Below are 18,100 nucleotides of genomic sequence, written 5' to 3'. Positions count from 1 at the left end.
TTAGAAGCACATTGGGATTTGCTTCTGCAAATGCTTACATGCCTTTGACAATCAGACACAGGAGGGTACAGACACAGTGGCCTGCAGGGCACAGCTTTGCTACAGTCACAGCTTTTCCATTGCTCTGTGCTGGGAAAGGCAGCAGAAGTCAGCAGAAAGGCTACTGATAACTGTGCTGAGTAAACTGCACATAATCCTGTGACTGCAGGCAGAATCAACAGGAGCCCCAAAGCTGCTTCCTATGTTTTGGGTGAATATACAACAATGAGGCTGACATATATGTGCAGGTTGCACAGCACATAAAGATCATAATTGAGATTGCTGCAATTTCAAGTCAGTAGACTTTAGAGAAGACTTGAATATTTAAAACAGCTCTAAGAACAGAAAGAAATGGAGGATGCAAGAGGCAAAAGTAATAATATATATTTTACTCTAGCCAGACAAATGTGCAGCTGGGTTTGGTTGATTAGGATTTTTTTAATATAAAGGTTGCAAAAATATAAGTTAAGTAACTACCTGAGCTCTTATTTACACTTACTATGATTTTAGTGTTGCTGCCTCCACATACTGAGGAAACAGTTTGCCATCCAGTTCACCAAGGATATTTTTGGATAACTGCAAGGCTTCAGTTTCTGAAGGAATAGTCTGAAAAGTGTTAAGTCTGTGATAATATAAAGAGAATTTCCACAAGTATATAATTTATTAATGACTGGTATGGAATTCTAGCTAAATGGCAGTTGACTCTCCTTGCACTGAAATGTTTGATTGCTAAACAAATGGAGATTTTGATAATCTTATCAAAGGGAGTCCCAAATCTGGCAAGTACGACCAAGAAGAAACCTGAAAAGGCTACCTTTGTCTTCCATGGAGATGTTGTTTCATGATGGAACAGATCAGAATGAAAAGTCAGTAAAGAAACATATGGAACATTGTTGACTGCCAGGTTATATAACAGGTCCTATAGGAGGTCATATCATCAAAGGCATCAAAGGTATCATTCTTATCCCTTGCTTTCTTTTGAGGAGTAAAATTGTAATTTTGTAGTGAGCTAATGTTACTAGATGGTAGCTTTTTAGGTAAAGCTGCTGGAAAATTTTCAAGTAGAGAAGTTTGCATTCTGAAAATGCATTTTCACAGAAACTAATTATTTTATAGAAATGCTAACATTCAAAAAGTATAAAATACATTAATTTACATTTCTGTTTTTCATAGTTATATATAATACATTAATATATGTTTAGTATATTAATATTGAAGTATATTGAAGTATATATCAGTATTTTGAAGCAGTGATATATCAAGTATATTGAAAAAGGAAAATTAATTAACCAAAAAGATGTAATTCAAGGAAGATTTTTTTCCTTACATCAGAGAGTAATGATAAATGGCATTCTATCCCAGTGTGGAAGTACAAGAATCAGTGGATGTAACCAGATCTCAGCACCTCTCAGTTTAAATATGACATTTCTTGTGAGAAGGGAGAGTTTACTTGGAAAGAAGCTGGTCTAGATAGCCTACCAAATAGACAAAAGGACTTTTTATTTATTTATTTATTTAGACAGAAAGTCTTAGTGCATAATCACTTTTTTAGGTAAGATATGATCCACGTATCAGGAGTACTTGGTTGATGGTATTACTTGCTAAAGATTTTTTGTTGTGTCATAGCATGTTAGGGGTCAGACACTCTTCGACATTGCCCTCAATGCATGTTCAGCAAGAATTATCCCTTTTGAAAAAAGTACTAGGTATAACTTTTTGTTTCCGAAATTTGATCTTTTTGTTCCAGGAAGAGTATGTGATTAATGTGCATATGGTGAGCATATTGCTGTATCTATGAATACATTTGAATTACTAAAATGATGGTCTTGAGTTAAATTTTTCCTTCCATTAAAAATGTGTCAATTATAACATTTTTTGAAGTGAGTATTTAATTTGACTAATTGAAAGCTGGCTATTCTAATTATGATTTGGTCTGGGTTTTGTTCTGTCTCTAAAGGAGCCAAGGCCTTGATAACCTCAGCAAGGCGAATTCAAGTTCCTTCCCAAGTGACAAGGAGTAAGTGTTCAAAGTTTTTCAGGCCCTACTTTTCTAAGGCAGTGAGTAGTTTGTAACTATGAGAATGTCAGGAAAGGTAATGTTGGTAATGTTGCTAATCTGTAAAATTTTTATAGATCTATAAGTAGCATTCCTTATACAATAGAGATTAATTCACTGGCATGTGCACTGTCAGCTGAACAAGTACTACCAATATCAAGTTTCCATACCTGCCTTATATGCTTCTACAATTAAACTGTCACTGAAATATTTTGATATGGTTAGAGAAGGGGCAGTAAATAAAATATCTTAGAACTCATGGATACTAAGTGTTGCCCAGCAAGGTGTAACAAAGCATTTCAATCAGCTAGGGGAGTGATCCGTAGACAACAGCTTGAGCTTTCTTTTTTGAGCAGTGTGTCAGTTCAATGAGTTTCAAGCCGTTTCTGGAGGTCTGCAAGCAGCCTTTCAGCACAGAGAAAGGGAGGAACTGGTAGGGTACTCTGCTAGTGAGAGCTGCGTTATATTTGTAACACTGAGCACTGATACTCTGCAAATGAATTTCAAGAACCATGTTCTAAACAGTAGCAACAGATAAATGTTGCCAACCTGTGATCATCTCTTTTACAGTAGACAGTCTTGCATATATGCACACATATGCATACATATAGTTAGACATTTAGCACTAAAGTTGGGCATTTTTTTTTAATTTAATGTTAATTCAGAGAGAATTTATTAGAATAGAGTCCAAGGCTCTGAGACACTACTGAATTTTAGGAGTATCCAAAGTTCTAAGCTTATCATGGATTGAAGAGACCAAATTAGGAGTTTCACAGAGCTAAATTGGCCTTTTGTTGTGCTCTCTACTTCCACCCAAAGAGAACCATGAGGTTTTTCTTACAGTTCTTTTCATAAGTCATATAATTCATTGAACCATTTTAATATAGTAAAGAAAATAGAGGAAAACCCAGCCTCTAGTTTAATTGTATTTATGAAATAAAAAAAAAAAGTTTCTTTATGTGTAAAATATGTGAGTGTTCAGATACTAATATTTTCAATATAAATTAAATTATCATGATCTGTGCTTTAACTGTTAACCATGGTGACACACAGAGGTAATTTCTTGTCATTCCAGAAGCAAAATTTTGGACATTTGGCCATATATTTAGGTATTTTCTTCAGAAGCTGAAGTTTCTTAGTTTAAATAAAAATCCACTTTTGCAAATAAATGATGCAAACATAGATTAAGCTGTTTGGAATCTGTAAATTTAATCTAAATTCTTTGAAATTTCATGTTTCTTCTTCACTGTCTTTACTGGCAAGGAATAATCTTAAACTACGGCATTAATACAATTTTAAAAAGCATTTTTCTTTTCTTGAATGCACTAGATAATAATTTCTATAAATAAATAAATGGTACAGAACTTTACCTTGCTAGGGGAAAATCACAAACATATTTTCTTCAAGAACATAAGATTTTTGCAAATTTTGAAAATAAAATTAGCTAAACATTTACTTTTTTTTTTTCAAGTGTGTGCATAAATATATTTCTTTCTTTTATGACACTTTATCCCTTCCTAGATAGGGGGAATACCTTAACGGCTCTGTTTGTTTTTTTTTTCAGAGGAAAAGACCTTTCGGATTTGGCTGAAAAAAATACTGCTGATCAGAAAAATAAGAGGCAAGCCTGTCATAATTGGCCCCTTATAAGTTTATAAAATATTTATGTTTAATTGGACATTGGTATTAATAGGTTTTGTTCAGTAAAAATAATTAGATTTTTATTTGTTTTCAAATGAGGCTGACAGTTACATTTTTTCAAACTTAAAAAAAGTGTCAATGGGTAATATTTTTTTATTATAGAGCATTTTATGTACAATATTACTGTAAATTTATATTTTACATACCTGACATATGTTAATACATGAAATTTATTAAATTAAATCAGCTTTTTAACAGCAGCGATAGATGGGTTACTGGTATAAATGTGACCACATAGACATAGAGACTGTACAGAACCCTGGATAATAGCAGTTGGAAGTGAGATTTGGGCTGGATATGGTAACAGAGCAAGGGTTACACTTTGGCAGGCATTTCCATAGCTCATGGTACTGATGCCTGAACTGAATGCGAGTCTGTTATCAGGTTAAAATGACAGAGCCACAGTCAGTTTGGAAGATGTAGGCAGGACCTTCACCTGTAGCGCGGCACCAAGACGTGACACAGTGGTCATAAGCTGAAACATGAGACATTCTGACTGGCTTATGGACAGCTGTCCAGCAGTGGAGCAGCTTGCTTGGAGAGGTTGTGCCACCTCTCTCCTTGAAGATTCTCAAGACCCAACTAGACAAATACTTGAGCAGCCTAGTCTGGCCTCAGTGCTGCCCCTGCTTTGAGCAGAATGTTGGACCAGAAAGGTCCTGAAGTCCCAGAATTCCAGCCTGAATTATCCTATGATACTGTAATGGACTTGACATTTTTGAGTCATTTGAAATTCTTTTGCAGTGTCACATTGGAAAGAAACTGAAAAATATCAAAGCCTGAACAGATAACTTACTCATTGTAGTCAGGAACCTTACCTAGGAAATGCATACAGTTTTTTTTGTATACATACAGCATACAGTTTTTTTCTTCTTCAACATGAATAATTTAGATAATTTAATATGTTTAGATTAAATAAAATACTTCTATTAATTCTGAGGTCTTTCTCATTTTCAGAGATGAGGACCTTGGGGATCACACTGAAGTAAAGTCTGCTGATGACCAAAGTAAAAAGTGGTAAGAATCAATTCATAGTTCTCTCTAAAGTTTAATGATCAAATATCAAGGCTTTTAGCTGTTTAGTAGAACCAGAAAATATGAATTCCTAATACAAGCAGAGATAATTTGCCCAGTGTGAGTAAAATATCTGTATTATTTCTAAAACGTGCCTGATTAACCAAATACAACAATAAAGCTGCATGTATTTTGATAAGCAATGACTCAAACCTATAATCCCTCAAGGAGAATGAAAATGACTAGTGACGAGATACTTCTAACTGTTTTTGTGCTTATCTAAGTGTTCTGTGAATTCAGCTGCTGGCATCTCAAACAAATATAAGAAAAGGTATTCCTAGTATAAAAGCTTTACTGCTACTAGATTTCATTATTTACAAAAGCTTGGATCCATTTTGGTTAATTAAAGTAAGGTTAGTGGTATGTTTTTAGGTACCAATCTGATGGTGTCTTTTTTGAGTAATCCATTTAGTTGTATATCCACATAAAGAGGGAGAATGTAATTATCTGTGTATATATAGGCAGTTTTGCTGTTTATTAATAGAAAATATTTTTATCCCAGCAGTTCCAGGTCAACAGTCTGACCAGGGAAGCATATACTGAGCATCTCCAGTGAATGAGTTTCTCTTTCAGTTCTGACAGGGCCCTGCCCCATCAGCAGTCGGGCACAAAGGAGGTGCTGCTTCTTGCAGCACCACTCCGCATATAAAGCACAACAAGCACTGAGAGAGGGCTCAGCAGAGCCTCAGTCCTTGGCAAGCTCCCTGAAATAATCAAGCTTCAGCCCACACATCCAGAGTTAAGGCAGATAATGATCATGTTGTTACAGAGAATAACCTTTGGCAGAACCAAACAAGAGCAGCCTTCATCTGAGCTGCTTTGTAAAATCATCAAAAACATTATTAGCACTTATTCCTGAAATCCTATCATTTGTATGGCAAGTTCTATTTTTATGTTTGTTTGTGTGTTACGTTTTGTGGCAGGGAAAACTGCAGGAGGAGGTTTCTCTTGCTTGAATCATAGTCCTGCTTTTTGAAATGAGTCTATGTATCTGTTTAGTTGGTAATTTCTAATAAAAACATAACTGTAGTATACCCAAAAAAGAAAATTTGGAACTGAAATATAGTAAGCCTAAGAATAAAACATTATGGAATACTGACAAGAAAATGTGGAACGCTTTCAACAACTGAGACATTATTGCACAGCTGAAAACCCCAGTGGGCACTTTGAAGAAACTAGAGTTCAATTAAAGTTAAATGAAGTTTCCAATATGAATATATATGAATATATCAGCATAAAATGGAGGAATAAAAATTATAGGTCAAATGACTGCATTATTTTTCACCAGCAACAATTTAATGATAATAAGGTAAATTTGTTTCACCTGGTTTTTTTTGACCAAGCTTCTGCATTCATGACTGTAAGTGTAAATTGAAACTGTGTAGCTGAAAGAGATTTCTAAAAAGTGTTTATTTTCTTGTTGTGTGGTTTCTTTTTTACTTTAGGATAATTGAGAAAGGATATGAAAATCCTCCAAGGGCTCCAAATAGTCTCCCAGAAACAAACTGCTCTAGTGACAGTAAAAGAAAGAACAGGTACTGTGGAGAATTAATTTGGTACTGTGATGTCTAAAATGCCATTTCTTGAAAAAAATGCATAAAGAGCTTTTTTATGCAAGAAATTTCAGGAATGCTTAGAAAGCTCTCATTGATCTCTGGAATCATTCCACCCCCTTTCCAAATCTGCATCCAGGATCCCAGGCACAGGTCACAAATCCTAACTCTAGTGCACAGTGAGAAGCAGAAGACACACCCTGTGTAGCTCTAGAGATATAGCTGAAACATAAAATTTAGTAGGGCAGCTAAGCCAGAATTCTTATCCAATCAATAGAGGAAAGGCATTTCCTGAATGCTCTTATTTCCTATGAACTTGTTTATTTCTAAAACTGTAAGGAAAACATTACATTCTTCGCTTAAAGTGCCTTTCTAATTTCCTAAAACAATATGGGATGAATCTGAACCCACGTATCATCAATCCAATCACCGGCACTGTGGCAAGGGATTCTGAATTTTTGACCAAGAACAAACTATTTTAAAATCCATTTTTCTTACAGTATTCATGCTTTAGCTGGATTCTGCCTCTACAAACCCACATATTGCAAATCTGAGTGAAAAATGTGATGTAGGGATATCTAATAGAACTAGCTGTATACCAGGTACATTGGTATCAGGAAATAATTGAAATAAAAGGAAATATTACCTTGTTCTTCATGGTCAAAATTATTTTCACAAAATAAGACAACAAAAAGTTACAAAACAACAAAAATATATATAGTTCTTGAATAGTTCTTGACTTTTTTGGATTAAGAAGACCTCTCTTCTTTATCAATCCACCCATCTATATGGATTCATTTTTTATGTAGGAAGGCTTGCTTAAAGACATAACCTGTATGTTGTGTTGCTGCATAATAGCTGTGAACTGCCTGAGTCAGGGCTGAAGACTCAACAGGGAGAGGAGAAATCTATTGAGCCTTACTGACAGGGAAAGTAAAGGTCTGGTACTTTATGGGAATTATGGTCAATATCCCGATCCTTAACCTTAAGGTTAATTTGATTAATTGATTGCACACCCAATCATTACTGTGGATATGAATGGGCACAGGATCTTTAATCCCTCATATTCTTACATCTTCTGTTCGAGTACAGTTGAAACCTGTGTATTTTGAAAATTCTGCATGACCTTGAAAGACAAACCCATAAATTGTCTGAGAATAAAAACAAAGCCAACCAGCATATAATTTAAGATTTAAAATGAATATTCAACAGAAAAATTAATTAACATTTTTCAGAATTTTGTGTACATACAGGCTCTGAGTTGTAATATTCTGATTAACTTTGAAAGTTAAAATAGAGAACAGTAATAGAAGAGTGACAGGGCAAAGAATGTGCTGCAATATGCAATGTTACCTTACACTTGATAGACTTTATACCCTCCACCTGAAGCTCTAACCCCATTTTAATTTATGAAGACTTATTAAATGAATGGTCTTTGTAGGTTATTCTTTCAGGTTTTATGCAACAGATTCTACAGAGTATTTATTGTTGAGTACTTTGTTGTATGAACAAGTCATTGTTCATACAGCAAGTGAAGGAGTGACTGATACAAACCGAAAGAAGGGACGTGATAAGGTGCACAGCTCTCAGGCTATGCTGGGACTCAGTTTTCACTTGGTGTCTCATCAAGCTGTCAGACTATACATTTATTTAAATGTTCTGAGTTTCCTTGCACTTTCAGTTGACAAGGTTAAAACCTGATGCTTTGGAAATACTTTTGCTTTAGCTTTAGCATTTTTTGTTTTATGCATTCCAGTTGTGGTTTTCTACCTAAGCTGTGGTTATATATGTTTTTGTGTATTTCAATCATAATACTCCAGTCAGTTAGTAAAATCCAAGGGATGCTGTTCTCTACACTAGGACACTTGAGGAAAGTATTTTTCTCTATACAGCTTCCTGTAAGATAATGTTACTTTTAGGCATGCAGCGTGTAAAGACCCATATTATGTTGAGTGTGCCATGCACAGTACTCACTTTGCCCAAGATTGTGCAGTTAAATACAATAAGTTAAATGGAAGATTTGGGAAAAATAAGCTTAACAAAAAAAAAAAAAAAAAAAATTACAGGCTCACACTTTACAGAGAAATTATATTCCTTTTTTTCCACTTTTCACTGTAGCAAGAAACTTTAGGCAATTGCACTAATAATATACTCCACCCTGTGACATGTGCTATGCACATTTGTGGTCAGGAGAATTTCTCAGCCAGAGAAACTCTTTCAAAAGCTGATCACTTAGCTTTAGTTTGCATTCCTACTTAGTAAGCTTACTTTCATCTCACCTGAAATGTAAATGGAGCAGTGGGTGTTCATTTGAGGAGATATTTCCACTGTGGGGAGCAAACCCAGGTTTGTTACATTCTGATTAAATAACAAGCCCATTGCTATGTTCTATGAAATATAAATAAAAGATTTATAGTTTCAGCTTATCAGTAACTGTGCAATTTAAATATATTTCTGGTGTTGTATGGAAATAAGGCATATGTACTTTACGAAATACAGGTATGTAGAAAAGAGCATCTGACCTTCATAATGCCTTAAATGTTATCAATCTCTTATATTTTCCCGCAAAAAACCCAATGTTTGTTGAATACACATGATTATAAACAATTGCTCCTAACATAGCAGAGTATCATTCAAGAATGATATGCAACAAGTAATAATTACTATATACCTTAAGAATTTCTGGAGAATATGATTAATAAATCAACTCAGAAATCTTCAAAACACATGTGGCAAGATTACTTCTTCAACTGCCACATACATGTTAACCCCTTCCATGGAAACAAAACTGACATTTAAGTAACTTGGAAATGGGACTGTTCAAAATGGAAGATTTAACTTCCCTGATAATTAAATTCAGTGTAACCCTTTCTACTCTGATATAAGGAACAATACAGTTACTGTAGTGAAAACAAATCATACACTGAAAAGCCTGTATTACAAAGACCCTCACTCTAATTCTAAGGACATGTTGTAATTTTGTTTGGCTGTTTGACAGCTTTTTGAGGACAAGTGAAAGAAGCAGAGGAAAAAGAAAAAATGTAGTCTGTCACCATTTTCTGATATGTATCATTTAGGCTGAGATGTCAGCACAGGAAACCCAGTACTGTTATGTAAATTTGGCTCAATCAGCTTCTGGATTTAATTTTGAAATGCTGAAGAATCATTCAAAAATAGAACAGTCTAAAGACACTATATTACAAATATTACTATATTATTAATTTACACTTTTTATTTGATACCTTATTCTTGATGGTTGTAAAAAAAACAGAAAAAGAACTCATCACCAAGTATGATTTTTTTTGCAAGCATGTTGTCAGTTTATTTTGCATATTACCATCAATGTAGTGAAACCTTTACAAAAATGTACTGCTTAGTGATAGCTATGTACTCTCTGCTTCACAGCAAATCATCACTTGGTGTCTATGAAGAAAATATAACTGGAAATGCTATCAAAACTGTTTATTCTACTTCTGATCGGTAAGTACACATTAATAACATCATAGATTACCAAAGGACACACATTTACATAAGCATTCAAGTCTTCAGACAAAAGAGAGCAGTGGAAGTCACCATCATGAGACAGCTTTTCATACAAAGCTCTCTTTCAGTGAGATCTTGCCATCAAATCATTACCACAGTTCAGCCTAATATTATGTTAGGCTTGTCACAGCTGACATTTTAAAATATCTATAGAAACAAGAGCCAATGCCTTGAGTGACAGAGTTAGCTTTGTGATTCTGTAGGTTTCTATCTCAGGCAGCCACTTACTCTGCAAAATTTCCTTCCTTTGTGAGAACAGTAATGACCAATTTATGTACAAGTGTGGAGGAATAGATTCACAAGAGACTGCTGTTGAAAACCATCTTTTTTTCAGACAGCCCTACTATCTGGAAATACCTAATCAAAAAAACTTATCTCCTTTCCAACATAAGGATAAAGAACTCTGTGGATGATTAAATATTAGTACAGCAGTTTGTCACTGACAGGAAAGGAGCAAGACCATTGATTTAGTAATGATAAAACAACACCAGCAGTTGTATCCAGACAAAGTACAGTGATGTCACATAGGAGTCCAACAAGAATTGAGAAGAATTTTTAAAATATTATTATCACAAATACCTTGTAGGCTGTTCTCTACAGGTATTCATTATAATTGCCATGAAGGTATGAGTTCTGTCTGCAGTGCAGAAAGTCAAAAAAGTTTTCAGGCACTTCTGCATCACATAGAATTCTGGGAACCAGACTGATCTAATTATGGCTGTTTGATTCAACTACCAGTTTATTTTTGTGATTAAAACATTAAAATTATTCCCCTCCACTTTATCCCTGTTTAGTGTACATGCTCCCAGATATTCAGCAGCTTAATTCAGTTCACTAGAGAAGACCATTCTATCCACCAAAGTATTTTTGCTGCTTGACAATTATACTCAGTAATTTGCCCATCAGAGGAGCCCATGTATGACACCTGTCAACTGGGAGAGAGTACACAAATGACATTTTTCCATCAATGGCCATTGTACAGTATACAAATGTCTTTCCCATGCATTGTGCTAACCTTATCAATTTTCTGCTTGAGATCTCAATGGCAGCTCTTTTTCTGACAGCTGATGTTATATTATATACACAGGAGTATAATTGGAAAAGATATATGTACATACTGCAGGAAGCCCTTGGGCATAGATGCCAAAATGATCTTAGATGCCTTGCAAATTCACTGTCATTCGACTTGCTTCAAGGTAAGAAGATTTCACCTGCTACCAAGAAATAAAATTTGATAGTAATAGCTGCATTATAGTATACATATAATAAGAGATTATTTAGGCCTTAGGCCTTCTCCACCTGTGAGAATAAGAAGTATTGAGACTGGAGGAGAAGGTAAATGTAGGAAATACTAATCTCTCTGTTTCCCTCTCTTCCCTACACAATCCCTTCCTTTTTCTTTCTATATCTCTCCCTCCTCCTCTCTCTGCTCTCCTCCTTGCCACTCCTCCCTTGCAACCAAAAGCAAGATAAAGGATGCAGCTGAATGTATTCTTAGAGTCCTACACATTTATAAGCTTTCACTTCAAGTCTGATAAAGTGAATTATATCAACTTACACTTTCTTCATATTGTAAAATTTTATTCAGTTTTTTATGAAGTTTTGTAGATATTCTTGATTGGTGTCTTAAAGCAGTCTTAATTATTAAAAAGTAGGTAATTTTTTTTTCCTAGTTCCATTAAGAATGAAAACACAGCAGAAATTTCTTTTTTGTTTGTAATCCAAACCCTAAGCCTCAGCCTAAAATTTGCTCTTAAACTTTTCTCAGGGTATGCCTAGCAGTGCTCAGTCCCATAAGCTGTTTTCTTTCTGCCTCATTTGTCTTATTTCTGCTTGGAACGCACAAAGTTTGTTGTTCTAACAAACAATACTCAGCAAAATCACTGCATTAGCATAGTTCATATTTCCGCCCAGTCCTGCACAGCTTCTATTTCTGCTTCTGACGGCAGTTCTAGTCCCTATTTACTACATGAAAAGTAACACAAATCAGAATACAGCACTAAGGTTGCACTTCACATATATGAAGCTGCATGTGCTTTTTGTTCACTGTGGACTTTCTGAACTCTGTGAGCTCCAGAAAGGCATTTTCTGCCATGAGAACTACTATGTAGTATGTAACATGAGAACTATTATGTAATAGCTCCTCAATACTATTATTCCAAGTAAATACAAATCTGGTCTTCTTCCATTCTTTTTGATCAACCCACATAAAGAAGAAAGGACTTTTTGTTAGTTAAGAGTATTAACATTTTGGTAGTGGCTGAATTATCTGTTACATATTTATGCTTATTTTTAAAACTATATTTTTTTTGTTACCTACAATCACTGGGGACATGCCTGGCCATCAATATTCAGCTTAATTTTTGTATAACTACAATCTTATGAAAGCACTGTCAAAAAAACCCCAAGAATTTATGTAGGTCTGTGGTTCACGCTTGCAGTTATGTATTTAGCTAAGTAGTGCAATTTCTTAGCGTCAGTATTCATTTAGCTCCTTATAAATACCCTGTACCTATTAGAGAGTTGCACATACAGCAGTACACCATCTTCATATCCTTGTAAAGGTATATATCAAAAGTATAATAAGTAAATAACCCAAATTGTAGATTTTTTTTCTCTGTGTAAAAATTCTAGCTAATATTGGTGATCAGAGCTTTAAAGACAGCCATCCTTTTGCTGATTTAAACAAAGAAATATAAAATCAGTGAAGACAGCAGATTGTTTTAACAACACCTTAATACTAATCCTGATTTTCACTTATCAGTGGATAAAATATACAAGGAAGCCAGAATTCACTATTCTTTTATTAGATTTAAATAAATAAATGAAATTATCTGGATATTGAGATCCTAGTTTCTGTATCAAGTTACCATGATCCTTGATCCACTGTAGGCCTTCCTTGTGATCTTGGTAAGTCAGCTTCTGTGTGTATCTATGCATTTTCATATGTGAAACATGGGCAGTGCTTCTCTATCTCAAAAAATGAGCTTTTTTGAGACATTTGTGAAAGTAGCATCCAGATTTTGCAAGAATGGGAGACATAGTTAACTGTTAAGATAAGGTATCATAATGTATTTTTAAATAAACAGGTCTAGATTCTTTAAGATCTACTCTGAGTTGTATGATTATGTGTGATCATTCTTCCTTTATTCAGTAAAGAATAAAAAGGATCTCAAAATGGTGATACATCTTACTGTAGGATAAACCCCTAAGCTAAGAGAGAGAAAGTAAAAGTACCCTTTGGAAATGTCTGGGGGAAGGATGGGGTTGTTGAGTATAATGAGTATCTGGGCAACCAGTTGAGACAATGGTATCTGATCTTTAGATGCCTAAAGATGGGACAGTCAGATACCTAACTTCCTGTTGCCTAAAACTATTCTTCCAGAGTTCAGTTTTTATGATGTGGTACTAATAACTCCTATTCTGGTCTGGGGTTACTTGTTTTCCTAAAGGAAATCATGCTGGGTATGAGTATTAGAGAAATGTTTCATTTTAATTTTTTTCATTCTTTGACTTGTGTGTTGAAGTGTGAAGTATGTAAGAGACCTCTGGAAGATCTAAAAGCAGGAGACAGCATTTGGATTTATAAACAAACTGTGCACTGTGAGCCTTGTTATTCCAAAGTTAAAGGTAAGGCACAAGACATGTAATACTGAATGTGGGAAAAACCATTTAGTGAACTTCATTCAAAAGACTTCAGTATATGACAGCAGAACTGTTGCTTTTGCTTATTTGTGTGTACTTAAACATTTTCAAAGCATCTACTTCATAAGCAAGGGTGCTTAAGATGATATCCAACCCCAGGTTCTAGACACAATTATTCTGTACCTGTGAGGGAGATCTTGGTCGCACTGCAAGTTCATCTCTTCAAGCCTCTCTGTAGAGTTGTATCTATGCAATCAATAGAGGCACTTAGAGGGAGGCAATGGCACCTTGCTCTGGAAGTGAGAATAAATTGCAAGGCCATCTGAGAATCAGATTGTTCTATTGAAACAAATAAGCCAGGGAGAAAAGGTATTTTAACCTAGTGGAGTAATTGTGACCAGTAGAAGATACAAAATCTATGAAATCATAATGAAAATATTACACTGTGATTATTATTCTTACCTTTGTGAGGAGCAAAGTGAATGAAAAAATGTGCAAGGCATGAACAAATGAACATTTTGTTTTATTAATTTTTCTAGAAGTTACCAGATTTTAACTCTTCTCTTTTCATGGCAATTACTATTTTACAACAGTATAAATTAGTACCTCTGTACCAAATTAAGACAGAGACGTAGATTAAATTCTCTGATAAACTGGTTTTCAACTATGTAACTCTGAGATAAGATCATGTTAACTAAAATTATATTAAAAATTTGTTTCCTTAAAATATTTTTGTTATTAAGCCATTGCAAAATCTGATGGGAATGGGAAATTTTGCAAATAATCAGATTAGAAAATTAACAAAGCATAGAAACAATTATAAAACTGTAGAAAGATATACCAAGGGTCTCTGTATTAAGCACAATAAATTGTTATGTCTTATTTCATCAAGTTACAAGATAGACAGTTAGACTTCAGTAGATATTCTAAAAAAAAAATAAAAAAACCCCTGAAGTTTCCTTGTAGGACATTTAGAGCATACTGCTTTGCTTGGCATCTCTGACCAATCTTTTCTCTCTTGCAGAAAAATGGATCTACTAATTTTGATATACAGACTATATGATGAAGAAGTTACTATTGTTTAGTTAACTGTATTGGCCTGTTAATTCAAAACACTGTGGGAAATTATTCATTTTTACTGCTGGGAATTCTCTGAATGAAGTCCTACTGCATGGTTATCAAAGGAATTAATTTAATGAGAATTTAGATGCATTTTCATACACACATTGCAGGAAGCAAAACAAGATATTGGTCAGTATATTTACCAGATCTATGAAACCACTAAATTGTATGTGAAATCAATAATAATTAATTGAAATTTCCTGAATGTCAGGACATTCCTACACATTTTTTTGGAAAAGGCTGTATTCCCTCTTCCTCCAGTATAAAGTTCTGTGCTTAATAAAACTTGCATGGGAGTCACCTCATAAAGATTAGCCATTTAGAAGTCAGCTATTCAGTTTAAACTGCTGTTTTCATGCAGAAGGAAGTGGTTTCATACTGCACCTTCAACCTCCAGAGAAAGGTTCTTCCCAAGTAACTTAAATGATAAATTTGAGATGGAACAACTCATCTTTGGAAAATGCATCTCTGCAATTGCAGAAGGATTCTAGACAAAAATTGCTAGAGGGATTTAAATAAAACCACCCCACTCTATGTTTGTAATTCTGGTAACTATTTAATCACCATTTTTTAAAGAAGTGCTCACTAAATAGTTGCCATGAAATAATGAAATATATATTTTGCATGACATTATGTTGTTGTATTTATATTTCCTACTTTATTAAATTGACTATCTAAACACTTTGGATAGATTCATCCTCCTTAAATTTATACATCTACAGACTTCTTTTTCTGAGTTACTTGATCGATCCTATCTTATATAGAGAAGCAGACATTTTTTGGAGGCAATTCAATTGATCAGATTGCAAACATCTATTTTACTGTGACGTTAACCAATGTACATCTATCTTACTTCCATGGTTTGCAAAGGAACCTGGAATGTACAGCTCAGATTTGTAGACATCTACACTAGGTCAGATACGCTCCTTCCTTTGAGACTACAGTGAAAGCATTTTTTTTCCTTTTGGAGAGTGTATGTATATACAATTATAGAAACTGAAAGAAGAATTCATGCACTGTTATAATATGTTGCCTAAAATAATCAATAGTTCAGTAGCTTACTGGACAGACAAAGGTATTGACTACTAGTCTTTGTCATGAGAAGCTTTCATTTATGGTTACTCAGAACTGATTTTTCTGCCTTACATCTCAGTTTAAAAGGATTTCCTGGATATGACCATGACAGAGTTAGTGTTTGGAGGCTGCTGGACCTAGGCAAGAGCTTAAAGGCATACAAAGTATTAAAGTAATAGATTAATAATAGACTGGTGAGTGGCTGTCCCAGTCAAACTGTCTCTCCTTGATTGCACATTTCATAGGGGAGGCAGGAGGTATGGATGTCTGTGTAATTTAAATCACTGGGCCTGCTGCTGAGTAAGGATTTTGTCTGGCTTAAAGAGTGTTCAGACTGATTATGCAACGGAGACATGAGACAGTAGATTTATTTTTTTTCTGTTAATTTTATGAAAATCTTATGAATTAATGTCAGTTACTCTAATAAATCTTTAATTATGGATACTTTTTCTGTTTTTTCTGGTCTCTTGCTGATGACATATCCTAGTTAAACTGTAATTGTTAAAACTCTGTGCTTTACCAGGAAACAATGATTTGCACAATGGGTTGAATAAAGTAGTGGCAAAATTTTAATGTCCACAGATTTGGTCCTGTTGAGAGACCAGCATTTATTGCTAAAGCCTGGTTACAGTGGAAGATTTTAGACATTCATTTGAGCCAGAACATGAGAATCTAGGAATTCCTAGTGTTTGAGGGGATGAGAGATTTTAGTTCACTCCCCCAGAGACCAGGAGCTCTGGATGAAAATATCTGCTACTTAAATGCTCATTGATGGAGAAGTAGCAATAAGAAACAATAAATAATAATTCTATGCTCATTAAGTTATCCTCACTGAACAGCCCCGGTAATTGTGCCATGTGGCTTTTTTTGTTATTTTTCATTATATGTTGTAAGTTGGCTAAGAAGAAACACCAGGTTTGTGATTTACCATATAAAATCTGGCAGAGCAGTACTCATTAAGAAAAAATCATATTAACATCTCAATACCAATGTATCAAAACTTAAATGTTTTTTCTGCTTTTTGCATATCATTAGCCTGTGGTGTTTCATTTCCCTTTGACTAGTCCTTCCACAAAACAATCCAAATGAAGAGTTTGCTGGCAGCTGTTTTAATGAACGTGTTATTTTCAATAATGCATTAAATTAGACTGAAAAGCTGTATTGAGAGATGATGTACTAAATTATGTGGGGGTTTGTGATTCATCAGGCCCATTTTTTCAGTGTGTAATGGATACTTTATTTTACAAAGCTGGGGCACTGCTCTACAGGGAGGGGAATCAAGCAATCAGAGGAAAGGACTGAAATAATGCATAAAATGCATATTGATGCATTTAAATATGTAGATTGCTTCAAAGCTACTGATATTTACAAGAACAAGGAATGTCATAAGAACATCTTTGCTGTGTTAATATATTCTGTTGTATTCTCTGTAGGTTTCTACAGAATGCTCAGCCTGAGCATCCCTCCCTATCAGTGCTTGACACAGAATGACAAACGTCTCTAACATGTCCCCTCATCCTCTTTCCTCTTGAAAGAGGATGAGGGGACAGTGTCAGTTTGGCAAGACATACCCTCTGTTACTTCACACAGTCTCTTTAGCTAGGTTTGTAGAGAATATCAAATGGATCTTGCATTTATTCTGTAGGTCACCTCTATTCCTTGCTTCTTCATATAGGGATGTGTGTAATGTTGAGATAGCTTCAGGTGTTCAGTTTATTTACTCACAACAATAAGGTAAGAACTCTATTACTCCTTGCTTTTCTTGATACTTGGTATTTTAACATAATCTCATTGTTTACAATGAGAAGTACCCACTCTCTTGGTTTGTTTCTCTCTCTGATCATGCACATTGCTCATTGTAGTTACTGTTACACCAGGAGGTGGTTTCAGCTTTCAGACTAGCATATGCCAGACTAAGAGGGAGAAATGCCTCCTTTTCTTCCTTCTGCTGCATCACAACACCTCATTTTTCTTCAGAGCAGCACAGACATCCATCATTCCATAAAGACAGAGGATAAAGAGACTAAATACTTAGGTAGGTTTGATGTGCCAAAGTCTGAAATTGTTGACCAAAGTAGCTCTGTTTAGCTGCTTTATTGATGCAGAACAATTGAATTCTTAAACTGATAAGGTCTTTTTTTGACTTCAAAGGCCTCCTCTTCTGTTGTGCTTTTCCTGGCCTGAGCAATTAATCTCTAATATCCTGCATCAGTAAAACTAGGACTTAGAAACATTCAGGACTTTCAAACATTCAGACTTATATTTCAGAGAGAAGAATCTGCAGGTATTCTCA

General features: G+C 34.7%; 1 protein-coding gene across 1 annotated transcript in view; it reads left to right on the top strand.

Moving 5' to 3' along the window:
* Positions 1–16,208, top strand: part of SCEL (sciellin) — a 68,194-nt gene extending 51,986 nt beyond the window's left edge. The window contains exons 11-18 of the mRNA XM_058833024.1: positions 1,997–2,056; positions 3,660–3,716; positions 4,754–4,813; positions 6,316–6,405; positions 9,829–9,903; positions 11,054–11,162; positions 13,494–13,596; positions 14,636–16,208. Coding sequence (XP_058689007.1) covers positions 1,997–2,056; positions 3,660–3,716; positions 4,754–4,813; positions 6,316–6,405; positions 9,829–9,903; positions 11,054–11,162; positions 13,494–13,596; positions 14,636–14,652 — 571 coding nt within the window. The 3' untranslated portion in view covers positions 14,653–16,208. The remainder of the gene's footprint in view (positions 1–1,996; positions 2,057–3,659; positions 3,717–4,753; positions 4,814–6,315; positions 6,406–9,828; positions 9,904–11,053; positions 11,163–13,493; positions 13,597–14,635) is intronic.
* Positions 16,209–18,100: the final 1,892 nt, after the last annotated feature.

Source organism: Poecile atricapillus, chromosome 1, assembly GCF_030490865.1.
Source record: "Poecile atricapillus isolate bPoeAtr1 chromosome 1, bPoeAtr1.hap1, whole genome shotgun sequence".
In the NCBI taxonomy this organism is placed as follows: Eukaryota; Metazoa; Chordata; class Aves; order Passeriformes; family Paridae; genus Poecile; species Poecile atricapillus.
Note: the sequence above shows the minus strand (reverse complement) of the source record. Positions and strands in the feature narration are given on the sequence as shown.